Source organism: Rutidosis leptorrhynchoides, chromosome 9, assembly GCF_046630445.1.
Source record: "Rutidosis leptorrhynchoides isolate AG116_Rl617_1_P2 chromosome 9, CSIRO_AGI_Rlap_v1, whole genome shotgun sequence".
NCBI classification, from domain to species: domain Eukaryota; kingdom Viridiplantae; phylum Streptophyta; class Magnoliopsida; order Asterales; family Asteraceae; genus Rutidosis; species Rutidosis leptorrhynchoides.
The window spans coordinates 74,863,208-74,877,861 of NC_092341.1; the positions used below are offsets into that span (position 1 = coordinate 74,863,208).

The 14,654-nt window shown below is 35.1% G+C and overlaps 1 protein-coding gene across 1 annotated transcript; it reads right to left on the reverse strand.

The window, feature by feature from the left end:
- Window positions 1-274: 274 nt before the first annotated feature.
- LOC139866158 (U-box domain-containing protein 5-like) lies at window positions 275-4,545 on the reverse strand. Its single transcript, XM_071854298.1, has 6 exons — window positions 4,341-4,545; window positions 4,143-4,243; window positions 3,287-3,472; window positions 2,970-3,077; window positions 1,681-2,459; window positions 275-1,398 (listed from the first exon to the last, which is right to left on the reverse strand). Exons 2-6 carry the CDS (start codon window positions 4,212-4,214, stop codon window positions 657-659), a joined length of 1,887 nt encoding a protein of 628 aa, XP_071710399.1. The 5' UTR covers window positions 4,215-4,243; window positions 4,341-4,545; the 3' UTR covers window positions 275-656.
- Between the last annotated feature and the right edge of the window lie 10,109 nt (window positions 4,546-14,654).

Consider the following 14,654-nt stretch of genomic DNA (forward strand, 5'->3'; position numbering starts at 1 on the left):
CAAATGATTTGTACATAAATATCAGACAAAAAAAAAAAAAAATAGATATCAGATAGCTTATAATAAACTGAATTCAGATTATCATAACCAAAAAATTACTAATGAAAGTAACAAATGTTCAGATTACTTGCAGAAAGTGATTGTCATGAACAGATCAATGAAAAACACTAAAGTCAGGGAAATCTTGACAAACCAGGTTGCCACTTGCCAGGTTGGCATTTTTTATGATGTTTTAATAATTAAACACGTACAAAAAAATAAATCTAGTACCCGATGAAATAAAAGTTATCTATTGCAATAGGTCATTCGTCAAACCTTGTTCATACGTTACATATATATGTACATTACCGAAGAGCAAATATAAGGGCAGTGAGTGATCTGTACACAACCATTTTTTAGCAGTACACAATCAAACATACTTCATGAAGTTGTAGTACAGCAAAGTCTAGCATATTTAGTTGTCTACCGCTAAAATTAATTAGTTGTGTAAGGATCATCATCCCAAAAATAAATCACTTATAAACGAACCTTTCCAAAAAAAAAGTAATAGGGTGCACAAGCCCCTTAAGGGTCCGAAAAAAAGCTATACTAAGACTAGCATATCAACTAGATCGTTGTACTATGATTAGGTACAATTTTTAACAATGAAAAAAAAGCTATTTTACAGATTTTCTAAATTTTGATATTATCTTACCAAGTAATCCTTTTGACTTAGAACCAGAGTTGTTGACTTTAGGGTCACTATTTGTACTTTGAGATGTGTCTGTAAAGCTACAAACTTGAGAATGATCATCTTGGACATTATTTAACAACTTGAGCAACTCGATCGAAATCGACTTACCTTTACAGCTTCCGTTTTCCGATATATATGTCAACGATGAAACGATGGTATTATGCATTAGAACATCATGCACATCTTCACATTGATAATATAACGATAACAATATATCGAGCGCGTTTTCTTGCTCTTCCTCTTTACCGACTTCAAGTAACTCTCCAATCGACACAATACACCTCTCGTTTTCGACAAAGTGAGCTGCAGCTTCTTCGATAGCGCATAAGTTTTTAAAGATCTTAACGCAGTAACCAGACAACAAAAGATCGTCCAAAAATGGGACAAGTTGTTCTATAAAACCTAGGTATATGAGGTGATGTCCTAGATCAATGTGAGTTGACATGTTACAAAGAACTCGTAAAGTCACATTGTGGTGTTTGCTTTTTTGGTTTACGATGAGTTTTAAGACAAACAGTAGAATGCCAGATGTCACTATTTCCGAAATGTAATGCTTTTGACGAGTCATCACTTCTAATATGAGTAATGCTTCTTCGGTTATTTCTGAGTCCAGAAATAAAACGAGGTCGTGCATTGCATCTTTTGGTAAAGGTGGAACGTCGCTTCTGTATCATGAAATTTAGAATTAGAAGCGAATCAATAAAAGAGAATGATTAATGGCTGAATGGTTCAAAATTTGAATGGTTCAACACAGATTGCTGAACGGTTCATCACAGATTGTTAAACGGTTCAGTATTATTTATCATTCAGATGTCAAAAGCAAACGCAATGAATTTTGAACAGTTCAACATTGAGTGTTGAACCATTCAATTAAGAAGTAAACAAACGCACCTTAAGAGCTAACCAATATACAGTAAAAGTACTAATACAAAAAGATTAAAGCTTACCTGCATTCTTTCAAGAAGATCAAAAGTAACTCTGCACCATGTCTTTTGGCTCCTGAATCACCTAACCGATGAGCCTCTTTCAGAAACTTAAAAACCGGTTTGATGTAACTTGTAGATATAAAAACATGCGATTCTTGATCATCTTTTAACCGATCTTTCACATCTTCGACTGCTTTGCGTCTAGATGCCCATGAAAGTACAGAAAGATTTCCAAGTATAAACAAGTCGGGCCCATCGTCTGTAATGGGCCGACACTTAAGCCCCTCAATTTTTTCTTGAATCTCACCAAGTCCATCTTCGGTATCAGCTTCTAAAGATGTAAACGAAAGATTGTTTACATCGAGATTTAGGTTCCCAAGAGAACCGTTAAAGCTAGGTAACGAGCTCGCAGTAGAAAATGTAGTCTGATGTCGGTTTTCGAATCTCATGGGTGGTTCAAATGAGTCAAAACCATCACCTATTTCTTGTGCTTTGATTGAGTTTCCATATTTTCTCACAAGATATAACAAATAATTCATGATTTTCTTTTTTGCAGGGTCGGTATGATTGATTTTGGTTATAATCTTTCGTATGGATCGTTTTTCTATAACGAGAGCTAACGGGGATGTCATATGTAGTCTGACTGCTGCAAATTTGAAAGCTTTGAGTTCCTCATTATTAGCAGTTTTTGATGTTTTTATGTCTTGATAGAGTAAAGCAAGTATAACTCGTCCTGCTTCGTCTTCTGACGTATCTAACGTAAACGCTACGGTATGTAGATAATCTACAATTTGGGCTATCTGAAATAACAAACAAATTGGCGTTAAATTGTGTAAGGAAAACTTAGAGGTTGCAAAAGCAGCAGGTAGAATCGGTAACGGGTCAAACAGGTCAGGTCATTTTTGTAATGGGTCGAGTTGGGTTGGATTGACCTGAAACACTTCTGGTCAAATTTATTTGATAACAATACATATTCTTGGATATGTAATACAATTTGGTTGACATTAGACCCATTTAACCCGTTGCACCAATAGCTAACTTTTTATTAAACAGTTTAATCCATTAATGATGATTGATGCATAAAAAAGTATCCATACATTACTAAATATGCATTAAAGGGTTGTACAGTACAACAACATTATAAAACATATTTAGTGGTGTATGAATTATTTTGGTGGTTTACAGCCTATATCGTCCCATTAAAAAAACATCAAATTTGAAATCTCTATATGCAAGACAAACAATAATATGATAAAGATCATCAATCAATATATATGCAAATGATCAATGAACGTTGAGTAACAACAAACCTGAGCAGCCAAAGTGGGTTCGACCATGTTCTGAAGTTGGCTCAAACATGATTCTAAGGAATTACGCATCTTTTCGCACCTAAAAATTATTCTTTCTCCACAGATTGCCTGAAAAAAGTTTACTAACCTGTGTTATTGAATCAAGTCATTGATATTATTATTATGGTCAACTATTAACAATAACAAACAATCAAATGTAAAAAGTATGACATTAATAACTGATAATTGATGTATATTAACAATATATTGCAAGATCAATGACAATAACAATATATTGCAAGATCAATGACAATAACAATATATAAATACTGATTTACCAAATAAAGTTTGCTGGACTCAGAACAATGATGAAGATGTGACTTGCAATTTTCCATACAACGGTGTAACGATAACAACACTTGTAATCCAGATTTGCATCGGGGTCGCGCAGAGTCTAATGCTGTAAATATTCTGGTGATTTTGTTCATAAGATTTTGAACTTCCAAACATGCTGAAGCATGCACCTGTTTTGATCAAATATCAACCAAAACTACATTTAAAATCTTAAATATACAGTGACAAATGAGCTGTACTAACTTTTTAGTCTTGATTTTTCACCATAGATTACTAATGTAAAAGTCATGATTGATAGAAGTGAGTGAAAAATTGGTGTAGCCATTTTACAAACCTTAAGCCTTCAAATTAACAATTCTAAAGCAGTAAATTTATGAGGTTTTTTCTGTTCGGGTTCGCAAATCCGAACTCTCGGTTAAACCGAATTCAAGTATTAGTGTATTAAATTATTTATATATATAGACCATAAACTGATTTTAAAATCAGAAGTCAAATTCAAACATGATTTTTTATGATTATTTTGTTTAAGATTTGATTATATATATTTTAACCGAACGGAATTCAAATTCTTTTTTAGATTTGGCTTCGGATTTTGTTACAAAAACTTAAATATGTTTTTTTTTTAAAGTTTTAAACCGAACAAATAGAGCCGAATAAATTGAAAATCAAACCGATCACTCGCGAATAAGTGATCCATCGAAACGGACACGGTTTTCATTAAAAAAAATTACGTAATACTTTACAAAGTCGTTACTAAATAATTTTTCATGTGCAATTAAGTTTTGTCACGAAACATATTTTCAGAAACACATAATATGCAAATACTACAAAAATGCTTACTTTCCAATTACTTATATTATTATTATTATTATTATATGGATACTCCAAAACTTCATGAGTAAGGCTTTGCATTCTATAACACAAACTTTTGCTGATCCCTCCTGCATTAAAACAGAACAAATCATGATTCAAAAAAAAAAAAAAAAAAAAAAAAAAAAAAAAAAAAAAGATCAGGGTATGATAACCATCAAAACTGACCCGTTAACAATGATTTTTGCACTTAAGCTAAATCTTTAACTTGCAAAATTGGTTGAAGAGTAAAATGGTGCGTAAATGATAAATCATGGTTGGTTTTGTTTGAACATGATTTAATTCCCAAGCTTCATAAAATTGTAGATAAGAAAACAAGCAAAAAATTTGTGCAAAATTTAAGGGAAAATATGATTGGTTTATAAGAAATTTAGCTATAAAATATGACAACAGCAATAAACCAATAATTACGTCACGATGGGGCATAAAGGTTGAGTTAGTGGGGCTACTATATGTTTTCTACTAAAGCAGCATAGACCTTTAAGTATTTAATGGATGACCCGAATTGTAGTTTACCGGGTCAATCTTTCTCAACGTCTCGTAGAAGGTTGAAATGTTCGTTGTGCTACTTTATGTGAGCTTTAATTATAGTATCAGATTTCGGATGCTTGACTTTGAATTCTTCCATTAGTTATGTTTTTAGATTAACATATACTTGTATCTCTAACAATACAATACATAATTTGATACAGAGTACATGTTTTATGACACCCCTAAAAAAAAACTTACTAATTAAGTTAGTCATGTGGTTAGCAAATCTTACATAAGGGTCCCTTCAACTAGTGATCGATAAAAATATCGTGAAATCTCTTTACACGCTATGTATATGAGAGTAAAATAGTCATTTCAACCCTCACGTGTATCGGTGTACGGCATAAGAGGGGATTTAACGATGTTTTTTTAATGAGCGTCAATAAGTGAAAGATTTACAAACTACAAGGACGTATGTAGTAAAACAAAAATTTATGGACCATACTAGTAAAATAACATACGAAATGGTTCGCATATCTTTGTTTGTTACAAAGGAATGTATGATAGTAATGATTAGAATAGATAGATTCGACTGAAGATGTTTTGAAAATTATTTTTTCGTGAAGTAAATAGATAGATTCGATACATACTGAATACTAGCAGCGGAAGTGAAGGATCGACATTTAGATCACCAGTCGGTAAAAGCAATCACAAATGGAAATCTTTCATAGTCACAACCTAAGATTCCATCAACAGTTTGCTTCGTACTAAACGAACACGAATACTAATTTCTCTTCTCTGACATATGTGTGTGCGTTACTCTATCACTTGTATTTTCAACGAAATGACATGACTCTCTATTTATTGAGTCTTACAAGTGAAACTTCCATGAATACTAAAGGACTCCATTAATCGTCATATTAATGATTAATAATACTATTAACTAATAGTATAAATGGAATGACGGCAAGAAACATACTTCAACAAAGAGATCACTTCTTGTACAAATGGCTTTCTAACCTACGGATGGGAGACAGCGAATACAAATCTACTGGAAGACTCACTTGGGTAAACATTATGGGTGTACCCGTTAAGTACTGGTCGAAAAAAACCTTTCGTTTGATCGGGCAATGGTGGGGTGAAATAATCGATACAGACAACTGCTCACTCTCTGGTAACCAAAGTCTTATTGCAGGCAGAGTACTAGTCAAAGTATGGGGCTGTAACTTAATAAATGAAACCATCAGACTAAGGGCGGGTACAAGTCTATTTTACGTGAAAGCAGTGGAGGAATTCAACAATATCATTGAAATCAATTTGGAAGATGAAACCGTTAGCAACTGGGACTCTGAAGATATTTCTGAAAACGATGATTCGAGTTATCCTTTTGATAGTGATGATGACATTGAACGCCCTGAAAATCCACCAGATAAAGATGAAGTTGTTGCCGAAAAAACTTCACCGGAAATCCCAATTGAAGATGAAGAATCGGGTTTCGTTGGTGGTGACGTGGAGAACAAGGGCATTAATGATGACGACTCAATCATTCCCGAAACAAACAACATTAATGATGAGAGACTGAAAAGGGACGTGGGAAACCCAAAAGACGATCACAGTGAATCTATGGGGCAAAACTCGATGCAATCACCCCTAAACCCTAACGAGAACTACAATGCTGGAGATGGGCAGGAGTGTGGGCCAGAGGAGGAAAATAGGCCTGATTTAAATGCAATCGTTAATGATGGGTTGGTGGGTAATTTGTGTGATATTGGGCTTGAGGAGGGAGAGTTAATTGAAAAAAAGGATACGGTTGGGCCTGAAGACCCAATTACCAAAAATAATGTTGGGCCAACGAGTGGAGATGAAAATCTATCGGGGCCTAACGAAAAGGAACAAGGCCCAAACAACCACAAAACAAAAAATAGCCTTGAAAAAGGGGGAGCTTCCAACAAAAAAAGACGGAACAGAAAGAGTAAAGTGCCTGAAAGTGAGGTTCCCTCTGAGGAAGATGAATATAATATTGAGGATACTGCTGGGATATGTGACGACGGTGTTCATATTGAAATTTCGACCAACAGGAAAGCCCCCTCAAGCGACCTATGATAAAGTGTCAGGAAGTGGCATTCATCTTCAATGATAATGAGAGCCAAATGTCTGGAAAGATCGAAGCACAAAGGAGACAAAAAGAAGAAATCAAAGAAATTCAATTCCTCAAAAGGTAATTCAGACCAAAAGAAAGATAGTGTCAGCCGACCGAATTCGTCAAGGTCCAAAAAGTCACGATGTACAGTACAAGCTGAGAAATCGGAGAGTAGTGTTGGCCTGGAAGAATTCGCAAATCAAATTGGCCTTGAATGGGACAAAGGGAAAGTTTAAACTATCCTTCATTCCATCTTCGTTTTGCTTTATTTTATCATGAAAATTCTTTCTTTAAATATTCGTGGTTTTGGCTCGGGGAAGGATTGAAAAATTAGCGATTTCAGAAAACTTATAATTTGTGAAAAGTCTGATATTATAGCTTTTCAAGAAACTAAACGTAATAGGGTAGATGATAAGTGGATTAGCATCGTATGTGGGTCGGATGATTTGGGGTACATACAAAAGGAAATGGTGGAAAAATCTGGGGGTATGTTGCTTATCTGGAACACTAACGAATTTGTGGCAGAAAGTAATATAATAAAGGAGTTTTTCATCACAGTAAAGGGAAAATGGAAAGGTCGGGATGATAATTCAATTATAGTCAACGTTTACGGGCCACATGAGGATTCTAACAAAATCAAAATGTGGGACTGCCTAGAAAAGATTGTAGTAGACAATGACGTGGCTTGGTTTCTTTGCGGGGACTTCAACGAGGTAAGGGATGAATCGGAGAGAAACAATTGTGAGTTTATTGAAAGGAGGGCGAAAAGGTTTAACGATTTTATTAACTCGGCTAGATTAGTTGATGTTCCTCTTAGAGGGAAACGATACACAAGAATATGCGATAATGGGATCAAAATGAGTAAACTAGATAGATTCTTGGTGTCCGAAAAGTGCAATACGATTTGGGGAAATCTCTCGATTTTGGCATTGGAACGAAAATTATCGGACCACTGCCCTATTATTTTAAGAGACAAAGAGATTGATTTTGGCCCTAAACCTACAAAGATCTTCGACGAATGGTTAGACGCCGAGGGATCAAAAGATATTGTGGAAAAAACTTGGAGGTTAGAGATTGAAGGTAGAAGAATGGATTGTATCTTTTGAAAAAAGTTGAAGAATGTGAAATCTGCACTGAAAGAGTGGAGCACAAGCTGCTGGGGAAAAATTGATGTGGAAATTGATGAGCTTCGAAAAGCTGCAACCGAATGGGAATGTACTGCTGAAAATAGAGAACTAACAATTGATGAGAGAACTGTTTGGCTTGATACTCGAAGAAGATGGATCGAAAAAGAAAAATTAAAAACAGGCATGGCTAGACAAAAAGCTAGAGTGAAGTGGTCTACTGAGGGAGACGAGAATACCAAATATTTTCATTAGGTGTTAAAGAGGAAATTTTCAAAGAGTAGTATTCGAGGGTTGGTTATTAATGGCCTTTGGTGCGAAGACCCTATTGATATCAAAGAAGCAGCTTTCTCACACTTTCAGAAACAATTCAAAAGGCAAGTTACGGGTAGCATGCGACTTAAAAACTGTACTGATCAATGCAGCCCGAAGCAGCTATCACCCCAGGAAGCTGCTGATATCGAAGGAAAATTTACAGAATCCGAAGTCCTGGAAGCCATTAAAGAATGTGACTCGTCGAAAGCACCGGGTCCTGACGGTTTTAAATTTAAGTTTTTCAAGATGCATTGGGATTTAATCAAACGGGACCTCCTCAGCGTGCTTAACTGGTTTTGGGATAAGTGTGAAATTTCAAATGGGTGCAACGCATCGTTCGTCAGACTAGTTCCAAAAAATTCTGATCCATTAGGTTTAAGCGACTTTTGCCCGATTAGCCTAATAGGGAGTTACTACAAAATCCTCACGAAGATTCTTTCCATTCATATTCGAAAGGTTATCCCTGAGCTCATTAAACCCGAAAAAAATGCTTTCCTAAAAGGAAGGTACATACTCGACGGAGCTTTGATTGCGAACGAATCCATAGACTACCTTAATAAACATAAGAAAAAAAGCCTAGTGTTTAAGGTAGACTTTGAAAAGGCGTTCGATAGTTTAAATTGGGAATTCCTAATGGAAATAATGAAACGTATGGGTTTCGGTGATCGTTGACGAAGATGGATACATGCGTGCCTCAAATCGAGTTCTATTTCTATTCTTATCAATGGATCCCCAACGCATGAATTTATGTTGGAAAGAGGGGTTCGACAAGGGGATCCCTTGTCACCTTCTCTCTTTATCATCGCAGCGGAAGGGTTAAACCTACTTACCAAAAAAGCAATCGAAGTGGGGTTGTATAAAGGGGTGGAAATAGGGTCGGATAGATTAACGGTGTTACACCTTCAATACGCGGATGACACTATCTTTCTCGGAAATTGGTGCCGATAAAACTTTTGTAACCTTATGAAACTTTTATCTTGCTTCGAAAAATTGTCGGGCCTAAGAATAAACTATCACAAAAGTGTCATCTTCGGGTTGGGTGTTTCTTCGAGTGAAATTGAACGAATGGCCCTCCGGGTTGGTTGTAATGTCGGGGAATTTCCTATTACTTATCTTGGGTTACCTATTGGACGTAATATGAATAGAGTCGAAAATTGGAGACCCGTGGTTGAAAAATTTAACTCGAAGCTTGGGAATTGGAAAGCGAAAACGGTCTTGTTTGGTGGAAGGTTAACGCTAGTCAAAATGGTCCTTAGTAGTTTACCGCTATATTATTTCTCGCTCTTTCGTGCTCCTGTGAGTGTTATCAATTGTCTCGAGAGTATCAGTAGGGATTTTTTTGGGGCGGGAAGGGTGAGTGCTCTAAATTAATTTGGATCAAATGGGCGGACACCCTTTTACCTTACGGTGAAGGAGGTCTAAACATTGGGTCGCTTCGTGCTAAAAATCTCGCGCTTTTGGGTAAATGGATTTGGCGTGTCAAAACGGAACCAAAGTCGCTTTGGGTTAAGATTTTGAAAAGCATTCACGGTGTCAACGGGCTGCTTTCTCCTTTGGGGCCCAACAGGCCGCATGGAAAAAGTGGAGTCTGGTCTAACATTCTATGTGCAGGGCTTGAGATCGAGAACCTGGGAACAAATTTCAACAGGTCCTTCATAAAGCAGATTGGAAGTGGAGCAGAAACAGCATTCTGAACTGACCCTTGGTTAGCTGATACCCCTTTGAAAGATTTATTTCAGTGGCACTTTCATCTCGAAGCAGGCAAGAGTGTATCGGTGCAGAACATAATCGTTTGGACAGGGAATCGATGGCTTGCAAATTGGAGCTGGATTAGAACTCCTTCTGGCAGATCAAGCGATGAACTACAAACATTATCGGCATTATTAGATTCATACTCTAAGCAGGATATACAAGTGGACTCTTGGCGTTGGAAGTTAGCAACAAACGGAATATTCATTACAAAAAAACTCGCGCGAATCATTGAGGATCAGCTGCTGCTCGACAACAGGTATCGACAGGAAACTTTACATAATTATTTGGTACCTCTAAAGGTTGAAATCTTCGTGTGGAGGGTGTTAAATAGATGGATCCCAGTTCAAACCGAACTTGACAAAAGAGGTGTTGACTTGGATTCCGTTAGATGCCCTTTATGCGATGAAGATATAGAAACAATTGATCATTCGATGTTCTTTTGTCGGGTCTCCATGGATATTTGGGAAAGAGTTTATAAGTGGTTGAACTTGGGACCGGTTTCAAATTTACGGGTTAGCTTAGCTTTTCGTGGTAATAGTGGCCGAAATCTATTGCAAACGGGCTCACGTTTTTGGCAAGCTATAGAATGGACTTGTGCGTATCAATTGTGGAGAAATTGGAATAACAAAGTCTTCAAAGGAAAGTGTTGGAATGGACTGTCCGCGTTAATGGAAATTCAACTTAAATCCTATGAGTGGATCTCTTCGCACTGCAATAAAAGAAAAATCGAGTGGCTCGAGTGGTTAGCAAATCCTTTGTCTGGTTTCTCATCTTAATGTATTTTATTTGTAAGTAGTCTCGTTGCATACTCTGCAACTTTCACTTTGTATTCTCCTTTTTTCGTTTGTAATATGTTCTAGTCAGTTTGTAACCAGGCTCTTTCGAGTTGTATTTGAGTTGGGCCTCTTTGCTTAACTCGTTCGTGATATTAATATATTTGCTTTTCGAAAAAAAAACTAATAGTATAAATGGGTACTTAATCCAAATTAAGTACCAACATAGGTATTAAGTACTAAGGAAGTTAGTGGGCAGATTGTATTTGGGTCAAACCGTATCCAAGTTCCAACATCTCCCACTCACACACAAACTGACTTGATATACTCATTATATCTTGAGAGAACAATCGTGTAACTAACAATCAGTTCATATTGGAAAAATAGGTCGTGCGACCGGCATACTTTGAGAGCACACGTGCTATACATCTGTTAGGAATAAATATCAACAAATATTATAAGAGTAGATTTAGTATGCAATATCCTAGATTATTAATCACATTAATAACTCACATGATCTCAGTTTTGCTCATAAAACCATATTGTATTCCCAATTATCATTCATCACTAAGACTTGTCCCTGAGACAGGATAATTGGCCGGCCGGTGAATATAAATTAACGTGAACTTCAAATGATCTTCCTTTCTCTTAGAATCGTTTGGCCTTAACCCGACTTGCTTTTCTAAGAACGTCCTACCAGGTCGAATCACTCATAACCCTTAAGCAACGCCTTAAGATAGCAAACATCAAACTAAGCCTCAAGAGACAAGAAAAAGTCATAAGGATATTAATTGAGGTTACTAATACCTCAAGGGACTCACATAACATAGAAGCAGAGATCGTTTCTCCTATTTCCCTTATTGGTCGTCTTGATCACATGTGGTATGAATCACATGCTGCAACATTTCTCCTTTCCAAATGGAGGTATGTTTTCAAATCAATGTTGTACAGATGATAGTTTAAACATACTTAATGTTCAAACTCGAGTTTACTCAACTACTCATTAAAACACATCCATCTCACAAGAACTCACATCTTGATATATAAGACAGATAATGTGAAACTTAAATAATTCACATATTATTGTAAACGTTACAACTGTAGCATCAAATATTTTAAGTTTGTACTCAGTTGTCACTCAGACAATATACTTAAAATGCGCTATTTCACCAGTCACTACTAAAGTGATGAAGCTGATCACCCATGTGAGTGGGTTGATCTCTAATTTGTCTGACATACTTTTCTCACAATAATAATTTGTATATAAGATTTGACAAACACATTGTCATGGATATTAAACACTAAATATGTTGGGAAAAATAAAACTCAATACAATCTCAAAATCTACGCAACCCTTGAGATGTGACATGTCACATAAACATATCTCTCTAGGCATGGATTTCTCAAATGATTTGCAACCATTTCATTCGTAGATATGTACTACATATTTACTAAATCTCTTGCAACCATGTCTCTAGTAATGTTGCATTTTACAACTATGTGCTTGACTTACAATGGACCTTGGAAATATTTTCATAAACTACAAAGTACTAACTATTTGAGTAAACTATTATTCAATCGATAACTTTGTTATAAACTCCAAGTTTCTCAAAAAGTTGGTTAAGCTACACAGTTTATTGAACCTTAGTTGACATTATAAATCAACCTCCATTGTAAATAAGGCTTCATATGACTAATACTTGTTACTCCATGAGATAACAACCTAGTCAATATCTGTATAGCCTTTCTTTGCAAATCATTTTCATCAAAGCACAATAAGCTAACATTACTTAGATACATTAGTATCCTTTTCATGGCTTTTTAATTGCTTTCCATTCTAAATGGAAAGTAATCAACTTTGTAGATTTCATAAAGTACAAAGGATTTCCAACCTTATTCGCATAAATAACAAACTTCATTCGCTCATTTCATATTGGAGTCTAAGGACAACAAGATATGCTCAATATTCACCATAAGATTGTGAATGAGATTATTTAACATGTTCAAGGATCTTGTTAATATAAGATCTTGTGATGATACGTCCAAATCCCTTTGGACAAATACATCATTCATCGATTTCGCAGTGAGGTACTGACCTCTACATGATACGTTTTGTAAACATTGCATTCTTTTGAAAAGGCACACCATAATTGAATATCAAATTCCAAGGTTTTTAATGTTTGATGATTTATACATATAGACAATTACCGTAATTAATAGTTTACAATACTACATCCGTTGATAATGCAGTCAAAATAAGATACATGGTGAAGAATTTTGTGAATGCAACGTTTTCTCGAATAAAGCATGTATGACTCCATGCACATAGCTTGTATCACATATAAGCAAACAGCGGAAGACTTCTAGGAACCTGAGAATAAACATGCTTTCAAGTGTCAACATAAAGGTTGGTGAGTTCATAGTTTTAATGTTGCGCATAATCCGTATATAAAGGTGGATCACAAGATTTCAGTTGTTTCATCCAGAAACATTTATCAAAATATTTTACAAGATTGAGCACCCTGGTAATTAAACTTTAATGTCTATATAATAAGTACCCCTGTTTTAACATACATGCAACCAACATGTACAATACACGCAAACCAACGTGTACTAACCTCAAATAGCATACGTCTGTTTTATAGTTCAGCTGATGTTATGCGAGGTGTATACAAAATAGTTATATTTTTACAAGGAAAATACTATTAAATACGATACAATTTTACACAAGTTATTTATTTATTTATAGAGTGGATATACCTAAACCTTGCTACAACACTTATAGGCAGTGTATCTAATCGTACAGTAGTGTAGTTTTTAGTAAGTCCGGTTCGTTCCACAGGGAACTTAGCCAAGTTTAACGCTATATTTTTAAAAAACTATATTTGTAAAAATATAAATATATATAAGTAGCATTATTATTATAAAAGGGGGTTTTTACCGTTTAATGACCGGTTTGTCGATTTTAAAACTTTAGTCTCAGTTAAAACCTAATGTAAAATATTAAAAATAAGACTTAATTTAATGCGTAAAGTAAATAACAATAATTAAAATGCGATAAATAAAATAACGGTAAATAAAATTGCGATAATTAAAAAGTACGATAATTAAAATGACAATAAATTGAAGTGCGATAATTAAAAGTGCAATTAAATATGAAATAAAGGAAATTAAATATGAAATAAAGGAATTATGCTTATTTAAACTTCCGTAATCATGATATTTGACGTGTTGATTTTAGTTTTATTACCATGGGTTAATTGTTCTTTGTCCTGGATTATTCGATATGTCCATACGAATTTGTCCATAATAGTCCATCAATCATAATCATAAAGTGCGGAAGTCTCCGTCAAATTATTCTTATTCCCGAAGTCAAATATTCCAACTAATTGGGGACTCGAATTGTAACAAGGTCTTAATACTTTGTTTAATGAATACACCAGGTTATCGACTGCGTGTAGTCCAAGGTTTTACTACTTTGTTAACAATTACACCAATTACCCTTGAATGTAATCTACCCCTGTTTCAACAAGTCTATTAACTATTAATCCAGTTCTGTGTCCGGGAAAATGAACAATTATTGGTATTTATAGATATCCCGCCCACCGTACCCAGTCAAGCGTATGTGGTTATTTATAGATACGTCAAATTATAACCTTTATATTAAATTAACGAGGTATCGTTAAGTTAATATAAAACCCATTAATAGCCCATAATCTAATTTCCACAAGTGTCGTTCTTTTATCCAAACCCCAATTATGGTACAAAGCCCAATTATCCAATTTTAATATTTAGCCCAACATCATGATTACTTCGGCATTAAATAAGCATAATAATAACTTAGCTACGAGACATTAATTTAAAAAGGTTGAACATAACTTACAATGATTAAAAATAGCGTAGCGTT